This window comes from Balaenoptera ricei, chromosome 8, assembly GCF_028023285.1.
Source record: "Balaenoptera ricei isolate mBalRic1 chromosome 8, mBalRic1.hap2, whole genome shotgun sequence".
Classification (NCBI taxonomy): domain Eukaryota; kingdom Metazoa; phylum Chordata; class Mammalia; order Artiodactyla; family Balaenopteridae; genus Balaenoptera; species Balaenoptera ricei.
In genome coordinates this window covers 76,668,105-76,691,172 of record NC_082646.1, presented here as the reverse complement: position 1 = coordinate 76,691,172, position 23,068 = coordinate 76,668,105, and the positions used below count along the sequence as shown (strand labels likewise).

At 46.8% G+C, this 23,068-nt stretch overlaps 1 protein-coding gene across 13 annotated transcripts in view; it reads right to left on the bottom strand.

Annotated features, from left to right (window-relative positions):
* NAV2 (neuron navigator 2) overlaps nt 1-23,068 on the bottom strand; it is a 411,390-nt gene that overhangs the window by 86,439 nt on the left and 301,883 nt on the right. For all 13 annotated transcript variants that reach the window (XR_009504671.1, XM_059931256.1, XM_059931258.1 and 10 more), the window contains one exon: nt 1,379-1,514. Coding sequence is in view for 12 of the 13 variants with exons in the window: in XM_059931256.1 (XP_059787239.1) it covers nt 1,379-1,514 (136 nt within the window). In the remaining variant the exon portion in view is untranslated. The remainder of the gene's footprint in view (nt 1-1,378; nt 1,515-23,068) is intronic.

The window sequence follows — 23,068 nt, the reverse complement described above, 5'->3', positions numbered from 1 at the left end:
TTTTTCCCCTTAGCAGCCACAACCCACCCTTGTTTGCCAATGATAATTAGAAATTCAGGCTAAAAATGAAAACTCAAGAAGTCATAGGCAATCCCAGAGGCAACACCTAATAGATTTCATCAGGCAGTCTGTGTTTACATTTCTGTGGTACAGAATTAATCCCACACTCTGACACATCCTTCATTTAGCCCTGTCCTCAAAGAAAAAGATACCTTTGAAAGCAAAGAGATTCCCAAAGCAGCTCCTATCTGTCCAGAGTGAGAAAGCCGAGAAAGGAAGCGGACGTGAAAGGAAGGGAGTGAAAGAAGGGGCTGCGTCAGCTCTGCCCTCAAAAGGTCCCTCTGGGAGACTCCATTCCCATCAGACCTTCACAGGGGTTCACCCGAGGCAGCGGGCCCCACTGGTGGGAGGGACTCATCATGAAAAGGATTGCAGTCCGTATATGCCAGTGCCACCGTGGTTGACCAGTCCTCGTGCCAATCTGTCCCAGCGTGGGGACTGGTGGTGAGGATGGCACCTCACTTGTCCGCTAGTAAAATGGGCTTATTAGAACCAACCCCTCTGACCACTAAGGGAAGCTATGAGGGGAAGCAAACACACCTGCACAAAACTGCTGTGGAAGCACTGCATCTGAAACACTAAATCAGAAGGTTTAAAGCAGGGGTTGGAAACTCAAGTGCCTCGGGACAGGCAGGTATTTGAAGGGTGTAGCTGGTTGGCACACAGTGGCGCGGGCCCTGTCCAAAGGCGGGGACACCCGGACATCAGTTGGTTGTGGAGAATATAGACTCAGGAAGGCAATATCTTCTGATTTTTCAAAGAAACCAGAAGCTCACTATCATGTGAAATGATGAACTTGAAAAAACTTGACATGCAATCCCATTTAAAAGAAGAGTGATACTGTGGGCCAAATACAATACACTGGCAGGAGGATATGACCCACAGATCTGTTGGGACGTACTGGTCTTCCAGCCCAGGCTTCTTAACTTTGTTCCCACCCCAGCACTCTCGAGGGATCAGACGAATGCCAGGGACACGCACTCCAGACTAAGAACAACGGCCAGTTGAGTCCAACATTCTTTTTTTTTTTTTACAAATAGATGATGAAACTGAGGTCCGGGAAGGAAACAGGATTTGCCAAGGCCACCACAGTGAGAGCGGTGAGTCTCCCCACTCCCGTTTAGTGTACCCCGATACTGGACCCCCCCTCTCCCTGCAGGTAGAGGACAGAGTCAAGACATAAGAGCACAGGCATCAAGCAGGAGGTCGGGCCTCATCTCACAGACCTGGAGATTCTGCGCATCCCAAACAGCCCCCTTGGCCCACAGGCCCAAGGCTCTCTGCTGGCAGGGGCCTTGGGAGGGACCCTGCTCCTTACCTGGACATCCAGGCTCTTACGCGAGGAGGCAGGCGTGTTGGCATAGGAGCCGATGGAGGAGCTGGTGATGTCATCCGTGCTGAGGTTGTCTATGGTGTCGCTGATACCGCTGCTGACGGAGCTGCTGTCATCCCAGCTGCCAAGACAAACACAGCCTGAGCACCGAGACCTCACACTGCGCCAGCTCAGCAGCGTCTGACGATACAGACAAGTGTGTACCATCCCCGAAGGCTCCGGTGTCACAAAGCCCCAGACAGAGCTCCTTTGCCTCTGACGTGACTCATCTTCAAGGGTGCCATCCATCCGTTTCGTCTGGCAGCTGGGTGAAGTGGCTGATGTGTACCTTCCCCCGAAGGGTGGGCACCTCCCTGAGCAGACGTGGCTAGACACCTACACCCTGCCTACCCCATCCTCAGCTTCATCTCGGGAACTTCAGAAAGGCCAAGGGCTACCTGCCAGGCCTACAGCCAGCGGAGGAGCAGTGGGTTTGGGGGCTGGAGCTGAAAGCGGGGCAGAGAGAGAGACAGCAGTGGCACCCTCCCTGGGGCTCAGAGCGGGAGAAAGAACTGCTATGTGAATTCCCTGGACTCCACTCCTGGAGCAAAAAAGCCAAGGGAAGGAAAGTGCAAAAGTCAGCAAAACCCACCAACTCCATTGGCAGTTCTAACTCTAATAATATCCCAGGAGGCATCGAAAATAGAGTCCATTTCTCAACCCTCAACTCCATCGAGACCATTGTCCCCCACCATTCAAGTCAAATCTCCAAGCAATAATTCTTTTTTTCTTCTGCCTTGCCTCCTGCTTCCCAACACCAAGACATTCAGTCCACCCCCGGGTCCGCCCTCCTCTGCTTGCAGAATCTTTCCCAGTGTGCACAGCCCTCCCCGCCCCTGCGCCCTGCGGTTCCAGCTGCTTAGCTCTGCCTAGGTGACTGCCAACAGGCCGGCTGCGCTCCGCGCTCCTCGTCTGCTCCCAGACCACCTCTTCTCCCCACAGCAGCCAGAATGATCTTTGTGAAACACAAATCAGATCTATTGCTCCACTGCTTCAAACCCTCCAGTGGCTTCTCAGGGACCCAAACTCTGTACTCTGGCCCTCAAGACCCTGTGATCCAGCCTTCCCGTCCAGTCCTGTCTTGGGCCCCCCTCCATCGCTCACTAGCTCTGGGTGTTCGTGTTCAAGGCTTTGCATTTACTGTACCTCTTCTTGGTCACCTGTCCCTTCTTCCTTCTCACTTGAAGAGTCACCTCCCCAGAAAGGCCTTCCCTGGTTTTTCTATCTGCAGTGCCACCTCCACCCCCCGCCCGGCCAGCATCAAGCCGGTTGCATTTTCTCATTTGTTTGGTTGCAGGGTGGCAGATACACAGCAGGTGCTCAATAAATACTTGCTGATTTAGACACATGGGAGTGGGAAGTTGAGGAGGCTATAAAGTAAGCTTCCAGCATCAGTGTAACACTGCTCTACTTGATCGAGTGACAAAAGGTAAGTATTATTGTTTTTCTATTGTACAGGTGGAGAAACTGAGGCTTAGAAAGGTAAGACGCCTTGCACAAGGTCAGACTGTAAGAGGTGGAGCAGGACCTGCAGCCAGCTGGCCCAGCTTCAGAGCCACCCTCTTTTTTTAAAATAAATTTATTTATTTATTTTTGGCTGCATTGGGTCTTCGTTGCTGCACGCGGGCTTTCTCTAGTTGGGCGAGCAGGGGCTGCTCTTCACTGCCGTGTGCGGGCTTCTCATTGCGGTGGCTTCTCTTGTTGCACAGCATGGGCTCTAAGCGTGTGGGCTTCAGTAGTTGTGGCTCGTGGGCTCTAGAGCACAGGCTCAGTAGTTGTGGCTCACGGGCTCTAGAGTGCAGGCTCTGTAGTTGTGGTGCACGGGCTTAGTTGCTCCGTGGCATGTGGGATCTTCCTGGACCAGGGATCAAACCCATGTCCCCTGCACTGGCAGGTGAATTCTTAACCACTGCGCCACCAGGGAAGTCCCAGAGCCACCCTCTTTACTGTGATGCCAGACGGCTCTCTATTACATCAATTTTCAGTGCACACGGGCATACGACACGGCCCACTTCCCCAGGAGGAAGCCCCGGTTCGGGAGGCTAGCACATCCCAGAGCAGGAGTGGCAGGGTCAGTATCTACACCCGGGGCTGTGTGATGATGAAGCATTGACTTAACCATGTTACTCCACCACTCAGCCCTCCACAGTGAGCTGTGCCTCACCGAAAGGCCTGCACAGCGGCAGCCTGATGCCTCAGAAACGCCAGTGTCAGAACAATTCCACTCCTGGGTATACATCCGAAAAAACAAAAACACTAATGCAAAAAGATACATGCATCCCAATGTTCACAGCAGCATTATTTATAATTGTCAAGATAAGGAAGCAACCTAAGTGTCCATCAACAGATGAATGGATAAAGACGTGGTATGTACATACAACGGAATATTACTCAGTCATAAAAAAGAATGAAATTTTGCAATTTGCAACAACATGGATGGACTTAGAAGGCATTATGCTTAGTAAAATAAGTCAGGCAGAAAAAGAGAAATACTATATGATAGCACCTACATGTAGAATCTAAAAAAATACAACAAACTAGGGAATATAACAGAAACAGACTCACAGAACAAACGAGTGGTCACCAGTGGGGAGATGGAAGAAGCAAGGGGCAAGATGGGGTAGGGGATTAGAAGGTACAAACTACGATGTACGAAATATATAAGCTGCAAGGATATATTGTGTAGCACAGGGAGTACAGCCAATATTTTATAATAACTATAAATGGAGCATACATAACCTTTAAAAATTGTGAATCACTATGCTGCACATCTGAAACAAATAATATTGTACATCAACGATATCTCGAAAAAACAAACCAAAAAAACCAAACAAAAAAGAAATGCCAATATCTGAGATTTAGAAAGCCAGGAGCTCCCCATACCCCCCCCAAGTAATCAAAAGGAAGTTTCAGTTTGTTCCACCGGCTTGTAGGATGCCTGTCTGAGCTCTGCTGATCAGGCAGGAAGACGAGGCTTAGTGGAAACCTGTTTTCATCACCTTTCCCTTCAGCCCGCCAATTTGGCTTCCTAAAGCCCACCTGGAGGGTCCCACACAAGTGCAGGGGAAACATGCGAAAGTGGTTCTCAAGTAGGGAGGATAAAGGCAGGAAGTGTGAGGGCTCAGGAGGGGACTTGGGATGAATTCACAGGGCCTGCAGCATCCCGCAGCTCTGGGTCTTAGCCGACCTCCCTCCTGTGATTCCACTGCTTTGGCCTGGGCTCCATCCGGTTCCGAATCCTCCTTTAAGGACTTCTCCAAATACTCTGGCCCACCCTCACAATCCCCTCCTCTGAATTCCCACAGTCTTCCGCATTTGGGTTCATTCTATACACTCCTGCCGTTTTCTAGTTGTTCTCCATATGACGGTCTGTCCTACTTTCCAAGTATATGCAGGGGTCTGCTTAGTGATAGTGACAAGTGCATCCCAGGTGTCAGGCATCATGCCAGGTGCTTCCGATACATCACTTATTTCGCCACTCTTCATATCACACCTGTAAGGGACCTATTATCCTCCCCAGTTGACAAGTGAAGAGATCAAGGCTGAAAGAACAAGTATTTTGCCCAGTGCCGTTCAGTCCACTTTGGAATTGGGTTTAAGACGCTGAATTGTCTAATTTCAGAACATGCGCTCCCTCTGGCCTGCATCATCCGATTTTTCACAACAGCCGTTGGCTGAGCACTTGCCAACATGCCAACTCTTCAGTATCTGCACGTATTCTCAGCAACGCTCCTACTCCCTCACAGGTGGCCTTGCTTCCTAATGAGGAAACTGAGGCTGTGAGAGCTGCCGTCCAGGGCTCTCTGCAGATGCGTGGCAGAGCTGGCAGTGAAACCCTCCCCGACCCTGAAGCCCACCTCCAGAGCAGTGCTGCCACAGCAATGCCAGCCTCTCATCAACTCCATCTCCAGGCACACAGTATGTGTTTATTAAACACCTCCTGACTGAACTCACGTACAGGAGAGACAGGCAGGGCAAGTTCTGATGCAAACGCGGCCCCAGCAGTGGATTCTGAGCCCGGCTCCCTCCCACTTCGGCCTCTGACAAGTCACTACTTCCTTGCCTCAGTTGCCTTATGGGTGACACATGGATGACACCACCTAGGCTGGCAACTGTGGAAGGCTCTGCTGGGAAAAGGGTGACATAACAGACGGGAAAGGACTCTAATCCACTCTCATGATGAAAAGAAAATCCCATGAGTCTTTAATTGCATCTGCTCTCTGGGGTTAGCAATTTAACGTATCTAAAATTTCCTATAATCCAACGAAGAAGAAAGAGGACAGCCAGGAGACAAGTGGGGCTGGAGGGGAGGAAGGAGGGAACTTAGTAACAAATGCCCATGAATCCAAGCCCCAGATTTTTTTGCTTTGAAATTGTACCCGCTCTTCCTCTGTGGCCTTTCAACGCTGAGAGGCTGTTGCAGAGGGGCATGTGGCACTTATCACACACACGATTCTTCCCACGTCGGTGCCCAGAGCATCATGCGGCTATGATGAGATTACAGGAAGTCCTTGAAACTGAGCTGGCCCAGAAGGGGCGAACCAATGATCTACCCCACAGAAGAGTGGAGTGGGGAAATTAAGGAGGAGGATGAAGGAGCAGTGACACAAGGGAAGTCCATGCTGAACAAGAGCGGCCTTGGTGTCCCCCAGGGCTGTCTGTGTGCCAGAAACCAGAGCTGTCCCCACACTCGGAAAACCAGCCATGTCTCCCTCACTTCTGGATCTTTGGGGACATTGGCGGATCTATCTAGATATAAAATCACTTAGCTCCAACTTGTCCTTTCCCTAAAATTCAGGGTATTATAAACGGTCATGAGGCACCAAGATCAAGGTCAGTGAGTTCCAAGAAGCATCCTAAGGAAAACTAGGTCCATAAGATGCTCTGTGATAACAACGTGGTCCGAACAAGAGAATGTGGGGTATGCCAGCCCCCTCTTAGAGATTCACATTGTCCATGAACTTCACAGTTACAAAGTGCTGGCACGAGCTCTTTAACTTTGCCTAAAATAGCACTCCCCCCACAGGAGATGTTGAGAATGACACACAGCTCTGGAAGAAATGCAAAGGAAGCCTAGAGCTGCCTCGGACCCACTGGCCCCTTCATCCTTACCTGCCTTAGAAGGCAGTTAGCACAGAGGCAGGGAAGCAGAGGCAAGAGGAATGACATCACCTGAGCTCCTGCATCCAGGTCAGACCAAAAGCCAGAAGCCACTTCTGGGAGACCAAACAGTGAGAACTAATACAATTCTTTTCTTTTGCTTAAAACTAGTTTGCTTAGGTTTCTGTCACTCGGTATACTTGTGCTAACTAATGGGGAATTGCAATTTGTTTCTAAAACGACTCCAGACATGTGGTTGAGAGTCAGACAGGAAAAATGTGGAAAGCATGCAGAATTCATTCAGGCAGTAAGAACATTAGTTGAATCCAATCAAGTGGCAAAGGAAATTAGGTACAACCTGGGATGGGGTACAAGTCTACTGACCCAAGTTGGGCGATAAATGTTGAAAGAGGTTACAAAACATGATTATGACTCAAACTTGAAAGAAACCCAGAGGATTTGTGTTTGCAGTGAGGTGAAACAAAATTCCAGGTAAGAGGCTCCAGGGACCCAGATGACACGGCAGAAAGAACTACAGGGTACTCAGCCACGGCTCCAGAACATTCATTCCGGAATATGATTGGACCATTCCTGCATCCTGCCCTTGAATCTGATTGAGAAAAATCACATGATGGTTCTGAGCCCACCTGAGAGGATAAACTTCCTCCCTTCAGCTGGGAGTAAGTGACTTTAAATCCTGGGAAAGTTTCAAAAAGATGAAGGGAGATAATGAAATAAATCCTGCTATTAATACTTAAGTTTAGGGTGAAAGCTTTGTGATCACTGGGGTAATCTCTATATGTTTATAATATTTTAAAAAATATACGGCCTATTAGAAATTCTAAAAAGAATAGTCTTGTGATTCGAACCTAAATGAGTACTGAGGTTTTTTTTTTGTTTTTATTTATTTATTTATTTATTTATTTATGGCTGTGTTGGGTCTTCGTCTCTGCGCAAGGGCTCTCTCTAGTTGCGGCAAGTGGGGGCCACCCTTCATCGCGGTGCGCGGGCCTTTCATTATTGCGGCCTCTCTTGTTGCGGAGCACAGGCCCCAGACGCGCAGGCTCAGCAGTTGTGGCTCACGGGCCCAGCCGCTCAGTGGCATGTGGGATCCTCCCAGACCAGGGCTCGAACCCGTGTCCCCTGCATTGGCAGGCAGACTCTCAACCACTGCGCCACCAGGGAAGCCCAGAGTACTGAGTTTTGATTTGAGATTTTTAAGATGAAAGATTTAAAAATTGGATTCAGACTGTAAAAAGAATTGAAGTGTTTTGGACAAACTGAAGCTATAAATGTCATAAATTATGTGATTTGCAAGGGTTGTTTAAGTGCTTAGAAAGATTTTGCTTGTTAGGCTGCTAAAGTCTACCCCATCCAACATTTTGGAGAGCATGAGGAAACCAGGTATGTTAAGTTTACGAATGCAATCTGAAATATTTAAGGAGGGAAATCCCTGGTGGTCCAGTAGTTAGGACCTGGCGTTCTCACTGCTGGGGGCCCGGGTTCGATCCCTGGTCGGGGAACTAAGATCCCACAAACCTCACGGTGCAGCAAAAAATACATAAAATAAAATAAAATATTTAAGGAAACTTAATTATCCAAGTTTGCAAACAGTACTAATTAAATTCAAGTCTGAATTAATAACGTACTAATCAAATAACAAGTGGAAACATTCTTAATGTATACAAAAATACTTGACTTACAGATAAGATTTATAAGAAAACATAGGTTTCAAAATTAAAGCTTCAACAGTTGAATAGTAAAACCTAATTAATTCTAAGACATTCTTTTTGGGTACAAAAGTGTTCCTCAGACATTTAGAAAAATATTAAAGCAGATTTCATTTTGTGAGTGAATGAATGATTTTTATATGAACGACCAGAAGAATAAATGAACACAAGACAGCATCTATTCTCTTCACCAGTTCTTCCCGCTCCACTTCACCTTCACTCTGTATTGTAAGACTGCCAAGACTACTCCAAAAGTCTTAGTGGAAACAGCACTGTGTTCAACAGCCTTGGGAAACAAGCAGAAGAACTCTGGGGGCGTCCTCCTGCCCCGGGTTCTGTCATAGGAAACTAAAAGGGACACGGGGCCCACAGCTTGGCTGGTTCCCGTCTTTTTTTTTAAATTTCAAAACAGCATATGATGTTTATGCCCTATAAATTCTTTGGCTGGGACATCTAGAGAAATGGCAAGAAGATGTTTCCATTGACTCCTCAGAACCATCAACACAAAAAGATCATTTCCCCTCCAGATCACAGCCATGTCCCTTTTTCTCTCCTCAATGAAAGGTCCTCCACTGGTGATCATATCAGGGCACAACTGCAGTTATAAGTGATCAGATTGGAAGATGACCTTCACCTATTTTTGCCAGTGGGTGGGCGGAAAGAATTCCACCAAACATTTGCTATTTTTCTTCAAGGCTCCTAAACTAAATGTTTTTGAGTCCCGAGCCAGGGGCCTTGAATTCATTTTGTTCATCTCACCCCGTCAGCCAGCACCCTCTATGTGCCAGGCACCACGTGAGGTTCCAGGGGGTACAGTGATGACTCAGTTGTCCCCACCCTTGACCGCAAAGCCGGTAGATGTGACAGACAAGAACACATAGCTCAGACACAAAGGAAAATGTAAAATGGGAAGGTCAGCAAAGGAAACTGCACTGGTTTCAGACATTTCTACAGCCTTCAATAGCCCCTCAAACCACCAGCCAAGTGCCAGCACAAGGCAATAGACGGCAGCATGCCAAAGCCCAGGCCCACCGGTGCTCTTTGCTATGCTGCTCTCTCCTTCAAGACTTGGAAGTGGCAAAGCCAAGGAGCCAGGAGAGCCAGGCCCTGGCCCCAGCCCTCCCCTCTAATAGAACTCCCCTCTAATAGAACTGCTTCCTATTAGAGTCTGGATATGTCACTTACTCTTAGCTCCCAGTTTCTCATGAGGGAGGTGGATGCAGCCATCCCAGAGGTGCTTTCTAACTGCCATCCTGGGAGTTTAAGCTCAGAGAAAAGCTAGTAGAGGCAAAGGGGCACTGAAGGTCCCCACTGGTCAGAGCACCTCCTCTCATTCAGTAAAAGCTGCCAAAGAAGTAACTGCACTTCCTAGTTTCTGGGCTTCTTCGTTGCTGATTTCACCCCTTAAATGATTATCTTTAAAGCCCACACTGAGTCTTTTAAATATTTGGAATAGGTGCCAATATCTTATACATAGGAGATGATTACTCAGCCCTGAGTTGTAACTGCTCTCTTTAGACAGACATGTGCTTTCCCATTTGACTCAACCCCGCATCTGAGTCTTTGCACTCACATATGCTACCTGACTGACCCTGCAATTTGAGTTTGAGACCCTCCTACAGAGGCATTACAACCCAATCCACAATAGAGGTCCTCCATGAGACCACACTGTTTATCCACAAAGGAATAAGATGCAATCTTACCTAATACTTAAAGCCACCATTGGCGGTGTTTACCAAATGCCAGGCACTGTACTAGGCATGATACATGGATTATTCCACCTCCCATTTTCCACTGGATGAACCGAGGCTAAGAGCCCAGAGCTCATCAGGATAGGACTCAACCAGGGTCTAATGCCTCTCATCAGAAAGAGAGTACATGTAGGTCAGCTTCAAAGTCTCTGTCTGCTAACCAGCCGAATCTCAAAAGAACCTCGACTGGCTGACAGCAACCACATATAATATCAATGAGACCCCATGTTGGCCAAGACACAGCATTTTAACCAGAGCCAAGGCTCTCCAAAGTGACCAGAAAATCCATTAAAAAATGGAAAGGCCCATAAGACAAGGAGATCCAGTTTCAGAGTCTTACAAGAGATTCTGACATCGCTGTGTCAGGAATTCAAATGCCACTCAGAGGGCTTAAAGCACAATTTCAACAGCCCAAACACAAGCTATCTGCTATGAAAAACGCAGGTGAAAGAATCATAAATTACTCCAGCCTCTCACACTCCCTGTTTTCCTCACTGTTCTAGGGAGTTAGCATTCCATACAACCAAGGAAGAGTAACCTGCTTTCACCAGACTCTCCTGAGAAATCACCTCTAATTTGGACAAATTTTTAATATTGAGCTCTTCTGGGGAGTATCTTGATATATCAGGAATCTGTAATGGTTCTGAATTAATGTGATACTATATTTACAACTTCATCTTCCATGAAATAAAAAGGCAAAACCGAATCCCAAGGTTAGAGGGATGATTAAACAGATTTTTCCACTAGGATTTACATGCCCAGGCATGAGGAATCCTGGCTTTCAGCGAAAGACTCTGAGGAGTTACTGAAGGATCTGGAGGGTCATTACACTTTCCAAATGGACTCCCTGTGAGATAATGTTGTTTATGCAAGGGAAAGGCATGCTTAAATGATGTTGTGAAAAAAATCAGATTGCAGATAAATATTAGTTCTCTGCTCACTAATAAACCACAGCAGGTTAGCAGAGATGAAGTACTGTAACTCTGGTTCTCAAAAGCAGCCTCCACAAAGCAATGGATCCTAATCCCCTCTCCCCCAAAACCCCAAAGACTGGGTCTACTTCCAGAAGGCCCTCACCGTTCTCAGAAACAGTCTGGACAGCCCCTGCCCCCGTCTCTGCCTCTCTCCTGGTGACTAAGCCCGCACTGTAGAGCCACCCAGGGCTGTGTCCCGGCCTTACCTGCTCACTTTTCCAGTTCTGCTCCAGAATCACAGCAGAGCTCATTTCCAGGGCCCTGTGCCCCCCACCAGAGAGCTGTATTCACTTGCAAAAGCCCAGACTGGTGGAACTTGTTTTCTGGCTATTGTTCAAGGCAATTGTTCCTGTGAAACCCCAGGGCCCAGCGGAATGAGATCCTTTGGTGTGGATGAGTGAGCAAGCCCAACCAGGGCTTAGCAGCAACCCCTGGGGAAGGGAAAAGCTTTGGCTACCTCCATTTCCCACCAGACAGGTATTTTAACTATTTCCTCCCCAGGAGATTTTCTCAGGGGCCTCACCTCCTCCGAACGCTGCCGGAGCCTATTAAGAAAATCGACCTTCAAAGAATGCAACAGGACTCCTGCAGAAACCTACCTTTCGCTGCCTATCTGAGAATGATAAGGGCCAACTTTAATTGACGTTTAAAGCTGTGCCAGACTCCATGCTAATTATATTACTTGCATTCTTTCATTTAATCCGCCCAACTCTATGATAAAAATAATAACTATTATTGACGGCTTACTTATATTTTCTCCTGGGTACCATGAGATAGAGACTAATTCTATACCCATTCTAGAGATGAGACAACTAATGCTTGGAAAGAAAGGCCCAAAGGTCATACAACTAGGAACTGTTGAAGCTGGGATTCACACACAGATCCAAGAGCGTTCAACCACCTCATTTATTTATTCATTTGACACATTTTCATGAACACCTACACGTGTATTAAAAGGACTTTAAAGTTTTCCACATGAAAAAAAAGATAGCTACTTGAAAACAGCGATGAACAAGCAAGCCACCCTTCCTGGTTTCACCCCTGGGATCAGCCTACAGGGTTTTGCTGTTGCAAAATGACCCAGAACCTGAGCTCAAATTAAAGAAAGGGCAGAGTTAGATACTAATCCCAGTAAATTTAGTCTCATCTAGCAGTGGGCTAGGGTACCACAAACCCCCAAGGCTCTGCATGGAGGCAGCATATGCTCTGGAGGAAAAAGCAAAATAGATCTAGGTTTGAACCCTGGCCCTGCCATTTGCTTTGTCAGAGCATCTGCACCTCCAGGAGACCCAGGTTTCCTCCTGTGTGATCTGGTGCTAATTAACGCCCCGTCCTCATAAGCCTTTTGTGGGACCACATCAGATCTCCAGGCACAGAGGAGATAACCAGCTCCTGTCAGCTGCAGTCCGGGATCCAGGGACTTTGCAAGGACCGCAGGAAGGAGACACAGGCCCACAATATGAAATAGATGATAAAGTTCTAGCGCAAGAGCTTGCTGCCATAAATGGGCAGTGTCCCAGGGGAGAAGCAGCTTCTACAGACAGTGCCAGGTGCAAGGCCAATCATTTGAGGTGGAGAGAGGGAAACAGGAACCCCATAAAGAAGGCTCCAAGGGGATTTAGTAGCACTCAGAATGCCCGGGGTTGAGTTTCACCCCACAGCACCTTTGTCCCATTTTGGTAACTCATTCCTTCAACAAGTAGGTGGTCCCCTGAGTAAGCGTGAAATTCCTCCTTTGGCTCCAGGGGCTGGTTGGGCTACAAACCCCAGCGCTCTGGTCCAGATGCCCTATACCCTCATTGTCAGAATAGGCACCAGCGTGTCTGCTGGCCTCAGCTACACAAAGGCCTCTCTCCTCCAAGGCTCCACCAGAGAAGGCTGCTGACACTTGGTCCACAGCCGCCTGGCTTTTGCCAAAGATCTCAACAAACTTGTCCTGTTGTTCTGTTTACCGGAAGATATGAGTACCCTGTACATCAACAGAATTCAGCAATAGCTAATGAAAATAGCAGCAAACACTTACACAAGCTGAAAAGTTTTAATAGTGGGCTCCAGGCACTTTGCTAAAGCACTTTACATATGTTAACCCACACACTCCTATTACACTATAAGGCACAAACTATTAACAGTCCCTTTTTATAGATGTGGAAACTGAGACTTACAGGGGCTATGGTGACCTGCCTACGGTGCCAGAGCTAATAAATGGAGCTGGATTGGAACCTAGATTTGCGCGGTTCTAAAACCCAAGCTCTTCTTAACCACATTCATTCAACCTAAGAGCAGAGGCAAAGAGGCTTTTAAGCAGATCACAGTCATATAAGAACTCTGAACTCTCACTTGTTCTCCAAAAAACCCAGGACACCTTTTAATGAAGTCAACTTATTTCAAAAACATCTCCAAGTAGTTAAAGGTAAGCTGGGGCGGGGATCCCAGACAGGGCACTGACTGGCTGCCCTAGGTCGAGAGTAGGTGGGGGGATGTGAGGGTCCCAACATTTCCATTAACACCGCCCACCCACACATACTCACACTCACCTCCCAATACATCTTAGGAGTCCAGGAACCTGAATGCACAAAACAGAACTACAATTGCCTCAGGGCTGCCGGTCAGGGGTCTTCTGGGGCAATGGGATGGGGAGGGAAGGGAACTCAGGTCAAGAAACAGACACTCAAAATCAGCTCTGGGACCCAAGAGCAGCTCAGCCCTAGCTAATTAGCCACCCCCGTCACACATGTGAACGGCTAGTGCCAAGCCTGGGTCAGCATTAACATTCTGGGTGTACAACCTCTCCCTCTGGGACTCCATAAATCCAGCTTCTTGGGAGGCAGCCGGAGAGTTCCAGGGCACAGTTCCAGCAGCCCAAGGCCAACTCCAAGGTCACTGACCTTCCCAGATTTGACTTTCACTTGGGCTTCTGCCCCCCTGAACCAGGTACAAAGCCAACCAGCACAAATCCAGTCACAGATTCATCCATGAGTCCGAAAGCCTCAAAGAGATTAGCAAACTCCCAGGTAGGTCCTGCTGCCAAAGCAGAGTTACTTTTTAATACCATCCCGCTCCAGAAACAAGCCGAATCTGAGAGGCCCAGGCAGGCCGTGCTTGTAAGTATCATGTGCACTTTGGTGAGTCCTCCACAATAAAAACTGCCCTTCATCCAGCTGAATCCACATTTAAACTTACAGATAAAACCATCCTGAGCCATCTGCCAAGCCCAACAAGGAAGGCAGAGTGGTGGCCAGTCCCAGCTTTGCCTAGTATCTGTGTGACCTTAAGCATGTTCCTTAACCTCTCCTGGCTCCCACTGCCTCACCTCAAAATTTAAAATAATATTGCTGGCTTTGCAAGAAAAGTTAAATGAGACAATGTCTGTTAGGTGCTTGGCAAGTAGTAGGTGGCAATGAACATTGTTTTCTCTTCCCCTTGTCTGGCTTAAAAATAAAAATGCTCCTCTTTGGGCAGCTTTAGAGCAGCCCTAGCAAACAAGAAAAGTACTCCTACTTAAATCTATGCCATCTCTCCCAGAGCCTAGTTTCCACAAAAAAACCCACCTGGTAATTTGCAGCATTAGTAAACATAACCACAAGTTCACCCGGCTTCTTAGACTCCAAATAAAACCTCCAACTGCAAGTCATTTCAATCAGGGCCCTCTGAACCACCAGCACCCCTCGCGAGGGGCCCATGTTGCCTCTCTCTAGTTCCCCCATCCCCCCAGGCTCAAAGGTCTCCTCCAAAAAGCCTGAAATAAGGACCTAAGATAGCCAGTGATCAACACCCAGTTTTTTGGTCTCAGCAGCCTAATTTGATAAGATGGTCTGGAAAATATTGACATTACCCAAATGTCCAGGTGGACCAAGGACATTTGGGTAATGCTCTGTCCGGCTGCCTTTAAGACTATCAAGGTTAAAATGAAAAGGGCTGGGGGTGGGAAGGAAAAGGATGCTGAATTTCCTGACCAGTGACTCCCCCGCTACTTAGCTCACTGGGATTTTGGCAGCTGCACCACTGGCTTCTCTGCCTGGCTTTCCGATACCATCCAAGGTAGTACAAGCACCACACCCTGCCCCAGGCCCTAGAAATTTTAGAATATCGTCCTACCTTGTAAGGTTCCTAGGCCAGAGCATTTCACTACATTGTGGTCCTTAGAGAAAGCAGACAAAGAAGCTGAATGAATCTCACGAAGGCAATTCCGTCAGCCAGCCAGCCAGCCAGCCAGCCCACGCCGGGCCTGGGAATTCCAGGCACCCAGCAACTCTGCTACAGAAGTACCAGCTAGAAGGGGATCTCCATTCCCCTGCCCAGGAAAGAAACCGGATCCACCAACAAAATTAACCCCTAAAGTGCTGAAGGAGCGAGAGGTCAGGCCTGAGTGCTAGTACCAAGTCAGCTGTGAAAAGTTTCAGCAAAGCAAAAGCTAACACCAAACTCGGAAACTGTTACCGTAAAGCACCTAGTGGAAGGGCGCTCCTACGGTCCCAAGGGAGTCGGTAACAGTTGGTCAAGCTGAATAAAATCTAGACGTTAAAGAATATTCTAAAAACCCATGGACTGTGCTAAAATGTTGGAAAAAGTCTCTCAGCTAAAACTGCTACTATTAATAATGACACAGAAATCACTGACGGTAACATTACTTAACTCATTCCATCAACAATTGAATGCAAAGCATTTAACTGAAATGATTAGCCTACAGAGATAACTTCTGAACCTGAGAGGGAAAAGATACCTATTTGTATAGCTAACAATGACATACGTTATTTCCAGTGATGTCAATTTTGATGCAGTGCCAACAAAAATATGCATTAATTCCTCATGGTTTCTGTTTTTGTTTTTTTAAAAGATGCTCGGTCTATGCATGGCTACTTTAAACATTACAGTACAGAGGCTGGGAGGGGAGGTGGGACGGGAGAGAATCCCAGTTCTGGGATGGGAAGGGGTTGCACCAACTAATCCCTATTAAAACCTGTAATCAAGGAATTCAGAAGGAGCTATGTAAACAGATGCTGTGAACAATGAACAACTGTTTTATTAGTGAGAATTCAAAGGCAAAATAATGTCATAGCCACAAGCTTTTATTTTAAAGTGAAGGAGGATTAAGATGCTCTCCAAAACCCTTACGCCCTCTCCAAAAATCCTACCAGCTGGCTCCCGGCAGCTTTCAAAGACTTTCCTTGAGAAAGGCTCTCTCCCTGGCCTGGGCTGCCTCTCCAATCAGTTGGGGGAATAGGGGGTTCTGTGTGTGTGTTTGGAAAGGGGGGAGGGTAGGCGAGGAAGCAATAACTGGCCCCAAGCAAGGTCTCGGTGTGGTCAATGTTTGCTCAGCAAACAGAAGCCTTTCAAAGGGGGAATGAAGAGCCATTCCTCCCCGACCCAAAAGGGGGGAAATAAAAGGTCAGCTCAGAGAGGAAGTGAGGGTCTAGTGGGGCTTCCCAGGTGAACAAAAAAGCAAATGTGTCCAGGAGCAGAGATTGTAATCTTGAAGGAGTCTCAACCAAAGTTAATCATTCACATCTCATCCCTTAGGGCCCTCCCCCAGGTGAAAAACTGAGGCCAGCCTCTGCAGTGGGAAGTGGAAGGCAGAGGCTGGGTGAGGGATGGGTGAGTTCAGGGGAGGCCAGTGTAGCCCAGATCTACTGAGACAAAGTCAGGATGGACCCAAACTCTGGCTGACAAAGATGCTTTAAACCATTCCTCTTACCTTCTATACTGTCTCTGGAACTGAATTATCTTTACAACATGACTTGTTTGAGAATCTCGCTGACTTCTGGGTTAATTTAGATGGAACAACTACGTATATAGAGACATACATACATAAACACACACACACACACATAGGCATATATACATACACACACATAAAAATTTTCCACTGTTTCCTGCAGTTGTTCCTTGTTTTAAGCAAATATGATATGTAAAAATGCAAATTAACTGCCAAGATAACTAAGGGATCCATTCATTCATTTATTCATTCAACTAACCGATATTTACTGAGCACCTGCTATACAAGAGTCAACAACATAGACAAAAAATTCCTTACTCTAATGAGAACTTACTGTTTAGTGATAGAACTATACAATAAATGAGACAAAATGTAAATTATAGAGTATGTTATAGTGATAAGTGCAAAGGAGAAAAAACAATGTAGGGAAAAGGCTGTGATTTGTCAAGGAGGGGTGTCTGAAATTTTACATAGGGTGGTTAGGGAAGGCCTGCGAAGGGATGATTACGACAGATCTGAAAGAAGTGGGGGAGTTGGTTAGGTGAATATTCTGGAGGTAGGCGCCTTCTAAAAGAGGGAAAGGTCAGTGCAAAGGTCCTGAGGCAGGATACAACTTGCACATTCATTCCAAAGACCCGGATCCCAGTGCGGCTGGAGCAGAGTGAGCAGTGAAGCAAAGGGTGCCTAGGAGGTCAGGTCAGAGGGGTGGAGGGAGGGAGGAGGGTCCCCGAGGAGAACCTGGCAAGTCACTGTAAGCATCTTGGCTTTCACTCTGGGAGAGACGCACAGGAGGGTGAATAATGGAGTTTTCTCCTTATATAAAAGTTCGTGTAAATCTTCAACACTAAATATACAATTATGCACAATATTTTTCAAGGGCAACTTTATTACACAAGACAATATAGTTTAAAAGGATCTCAGTCCTCTCCCTGTGGTTAAAAGTAAAGATCACATCTTTAATATGAAACGCTCTGAATTCTTTGCAGCTACGGGTTCAAATTTAGCTAGGGCTTTCCCATGCTCTGAAAGGCAACACTCAGTATGGCTAAGAGATCCAGCAACAGGAGGAGATAAGAAAAGGAAGGCAGGTCAACCAACTCTATGAGAGCAGATGCCCTTTGGCTCTTCGCAAAGAGCCAAGCTTACCCTGTCATTTCTGACCCTGGTTTCCAAATAGGCCAAATTCCAAAGACCTTCTAGAACTCACAACATTTTTCTCCACAGAAACAATGTTATCAATGATGTCACAGTTCTCAGGTTAACTCACAGAGCCATTTTTTAAACCAAAAAGCAGGTGACCAACTCTACCCAGGTATCAAAGAGTAGAATGAAACTTTATTCTTAGAATACAGTAAGTAATTAGAGAAAACAGAACACCACTGAAATGAATCTAAAAAGATGTTCACTTATTTCTAATGAATACTTTTATTAAAATAATACTAATAATACTATTTTATTAAAATAATACTAATATTAAAATAATACTAATACTTCACTCCTTCTCCAACATCGTCGGTTTCTCTCTTTTTACTGGCTCTTTCTCACTGGCCAAGAAATATATCACCTATTTCATCAAATAAAACGAAATTTTCTTTAACCCCACGTCCATATTCTCCTCCATGACCATGTTACAGCAGAACACCTCAAAGGAGCTGTCTATACTCCAACTCCTATGGCCCACCATCTCCTCAACCCACCAGGAAGACTTGCGTCCCCCTCGCTCCACTGCAACTGTTTTGTTTCTCCCAAGAACATCAATGGCTTAATTCTTGCCAAAGCCAGTGGCCCTTCTGCTACCAACGTGGCAGCATGTAGCTAGGTTGGCAGCTTCCTCCTTCCGGAATGGGTCTCTTCCAAGGTTTCCATGCCATCATCTGCACCTGGTTTCATCGTCCCTCATTGGCTGTGTCTCTGTGTCCCTTAGCTCAACCTCCTCCTCTCCAGACCTCTAGGGTTCGGTCTCTTGTCCCCTACTCTTTTCTACCTAGTCTTTTCCTAGGTGATCTCATCTGAGGCTTCAAATACTAGACATAGACAACTCTGAAGTTTGCTTCTCTAGCCTGGCCCCCTTTGTGTACTCAACACATCTCAAATCTAATTCACCTTAGACAAAACTATTGTTTCCAACTTCCAATTTGTGTGCATCCCACTGCCAAAGTCGTCCCCTTCCCAGTCAATGTACCACTACCCACCAGTCATCTATCAGTCTCTCTTTCCTTCATGCCTCCTCTACAATCCACTAACAAGTCCTTTTGGCTATACCTCTCCAATGCACTTTGAACCTGATTACTATTCAGCATCTACAGTAAGATCACCTTGGCCCAAGCCACCATCATCTCTCTCCTCCGTCAGCCATCTCCCTGATCGCCCAGCCTTCCTTCTTGCCCTGCTAGGATCCATCAGCTACACTTCAGTGACAGTGACCTTTCAGGTATATATCAGATCAAGTTGCCTTTCTGCCTAAAACCCTCCAAGAGCTTCCCAGGGAACTTAGAATAAAATCCAAATTCATTAGAATAAAATCCAAATTCGTTCCCTTGGCCTAAAAGAGATCTGACTCCTGCCCACTCCCTCTGCCATTGTGCCCCTCTCCTTCATTATGTTCAAGTGCAAGGCCCACGTGGGCCCTGGAACATTCTAGGTCTCTTCCCATTTCATAGGCTCTGTGCTGAGTTCCATTTGCCTGAAATGCTCTCCCCCCACATCTCCCCATGGCTGCCTCCTTCTCATGGTTCACGTCTTGGTTGGAATGTCACCTCCTCAGGGATTCCCTCTAGACTCTGGTCCAGTTACTTTCCACTCCATGATACTTCATGGTACTTACCAGGCAGCACATTATTCGTTTATTTTGTGTGCGTGTGTGTGTGTGTGTGTCTGGGGGAGGGGGTGTTATTGTCTGTATTTTCCAAAAAAAAATTACCAGTAAGCTCTTTGAGGGCAGGAGTGCTGTCTGCTTTTGTTTTGGGAGATCTCCTCCCAGTGCCTAGGGCCCCGATGATGTGGTCCTGGACCAACTGGGTACAAGAGGACAAAACAGTGAACTGAACTCTCTGTGCAGTCTTCTGGCAACTTCTGGTGCTGCCAAGGACTTTAATTCAATGTTTCTTAATCCTTTACTTGGTCACAGACCCATTTGAGGATCTGAGAGAAACCCAGGTCTGTTTCTCTGTAAACAAAAATGTATGCTGACATTTTTGCACCATTTCAGGGATGCACTGATCCCCTGAAGCCTGTCCATAAGCCCCAGGTTAAGGGCAGCTGCTTCTGAGGTTCATGGCAGTGGCTTTACACAAGGTCTAGTTTCACATTCATTCCATCACCTTTTGTTTTCTTAATTCAGGAGCCAGCCTGATGCTCATTTGGGTTGCTTTCTTCTGGTTTGCTAATAACAGAACAAAGAGAGAAGAGAAGGAAGGAAGGCTCTCCTGGATGGAGGAACAAGAATGGGAAGATAAGGGGCTAAAAGAATACCTGTGAAAATGAGAAGCATCGCATTGCCCACCACTGAATTTTACTGACTGCGATCTGCAGTAGACAGTGGGAAGGGGAGAAATACTCCAGAGGTCTTCAGCAAAGCCTTCCCAGTATAGGAGTTAACACTAGGGAGTTTGTGATTTTTAACAGAAATTATAAGACACGAGGTAGCTTTGGGGTAGAAAATGAACAACATTCAACCAATAGCCTAACCTGACTCCAGACTGGACATTGGGGATTTAAGGGCGAGTGGAAGAAAATATCCCAGCCCTGATGGAGCCATTTACTCAGAGGAGACAAACAAGGAAAGTCATTCTGGATGCTACGGGAAACGCGATGAAGGAAACAAACAGGGTGCATGGAAAGAGAGTCACAGGAGGCACTTCCTTTAAATACAGTGGTCAGGAAAGGCATCTCTGGAAGTGATATTTAAGCTAAGATGCAAAAGACGAGAGGGAGTCAGCCATCAAAAGGAGGGAAGCATGGTGTTCCAGGCAGAGGGCAAGTCCTGTGCAAAGGCCAGAGGGAGGGAAAAGCTGTGTGTCTGAGGAGCTGAAGTGGGGCTACCATGCTTCTGGGTGGCGGGGGTGGTGGTAGGTGGTAATGGAAAACAAAGTCCACCCTCTGGAGAACTCCAGACCCGTTAGTAACAGATGATCCTGGTGGGGTACCAAAGAAAGAGCTTTGGAGATACTGTCCGTGTGCCTCTGTACCTCCATTTCCCCAGTTCTTTCCTGGGTCTCAGGACCTATTGGATAAATGAGAAATCCCCCTTTCCTGTTGAGGTGCTTATGCAGAATCTCTGCTTCCACTTGGTCCTCGCCAGGCTTATTCTTTGCATTTACAGATTGTGGGTCCTGCCCTCCTTTTCCAGCGAGGAGGTGATACCGTCCTCCAATCTTATTATAAAGACAGAAGAGTCACATTTCAGCGTCAGATGTTTTATCTTGAGGGGTTGCAGTTTCTGTTACCTTCAACTGATTAATTCCTGGGATTGTCTGGAGCTCACGCTTGCGGGTCCTCACACGTAAAAGAGCACGCATACTCCTCTGTCTCTAAACAAAAGGCTTCATTTCATCAGGAAGAGTATCCACTCTGTTATCCTTGTCTACTCCCCTCCCATTCTGAATCTGAAACCAGTGGCTTTTTGACAAAACCTTGGATAGAGGAGACTGGAGAACAGGACCCTGGGTGTCGGCATCTTCAGCCTAAGATCACAAAACCAGACCTTCTGTCCTCAATCCAACATCAGAGATGCCTTTTCTTTCTTTTTTTAAAAAATTTATTTATTTTGGGACTTCCCTGGTGGCACAGTGGTTAAGAATCCACCTGCCAAGGCAGGGGACACAGGTTTGAGCCCTGGTCCGGGAAGATCCCACATGCCAGAGAGCAACTAAGCTCGTGTGCCACAACTACTGAGCCTGCGCTCTAGAGCCCGCGAGCTACAACTACTGAAGCCCACGCGCCTAGAGCCCGTGCTCCGCAACAAGAGAAGCCACTGCAATGAGAAGCACATGCACCGCAATGAAGAGTAGCCCCCGCTCGCCACAACTCGAGAAAGCCCACGTGCAGCAGCAAAGACCCAACGCAGCCAAATATAAATAAGTAAATAAATTTATAAAAAACAAACAAAAAATACAGATTATTAAAAAAATTATTTTATTTATTTTTTTGGCTGCGTTGGGTCTTTGTTGCTACACGTGGGCTTTCCCTAGTTGCGGCGAGCAGGGGCTACTCTTAGTTGCGGTGCGCGGGCTTCTCATTGCGGTGGCTTCTCTTGTTGCGGAGCACAGGCTCTAGGCGCGCGGGCTTCGGTAGCTGTGGCACTTGGGCTCAGTAGTTGTGGCTCGCGGGCTCTAGAGCGCAGGCCCAGTAGTTGTGGCGCACGGGGTTAGTTGCTCCGTGGCATGTGGGATCTTCCCGGACCAGGGCTCGAACCCATGTCCCCTGCAATGGCAGGCAGATTCTTAACCACTGCGCCACCAGGGAAGTCCCAGAGATGCCTTTTCTAACAGGGTGCCAACAAACTACAAACCAACTCCCAAATGGCAGCATTTTCAACAAAGGATACGTGAGGCCAACGTTATTTTCAATGACAACGATAATTCAGATTTACATACTTTACTGCCTATAAATCTCATTTAATTCTCCCAACTGTGCCAACAAGTATTATTATCCTTACGTTACAGAAAAACAAACTGGAACTCAGATAACCTAGACGCCTTGCTCATAGTCATACAAGCACTAAGGGACAGATCGAAGCCCATGCCTTCAGATGGCAAATCCTGTTCAGTTTCCATAACTCCACGTGCTTAGAGTAGCAAACATTTCCAGGTCACTGTGCCAACAGATGTCACTAACAGGTTATCCTTTAGCTGCTTCTAATACTTTGGACTTGGTCCTATTTAGATCTACCCTTCCACCGGATTCTATGATATCATGTCTTCTACTATATTCCCAGTGACTGTTCTCTTTAAAATATTGGCTGGGTGCTGACTTTTATGTGCCAGGCATTGTGCTGGGTAAACAGTGGTATGCAAAAGAGAAAAGGTCTCACTCTCCCCCTCATGGAGCTTATAGTGTGGTGTTGGTGGGGATGTCAGGCAATCAAATAAAAAAAAAAAAAACATTTAATTGCAAACCATGATACATGCCACGAAAGAAAAGCATAGTAAGCTGTGGGAGCACATCAGAGGGGAGAAGAGGAGATTACTGCTTCTAAAGTCAGAAAAATCTGTGCCTAGGCTGCCTGTACAGGAATGCTGTGCAATGCTATAAGTTGACAGTTTGGCGAAAAATTTTAATTTTGTGCCTATTTATAGCTTTCCACATAATAAAATGAGATTATCCCATAAACCCCATCCCAGACACCATTGGCTAATATACAACAGCCA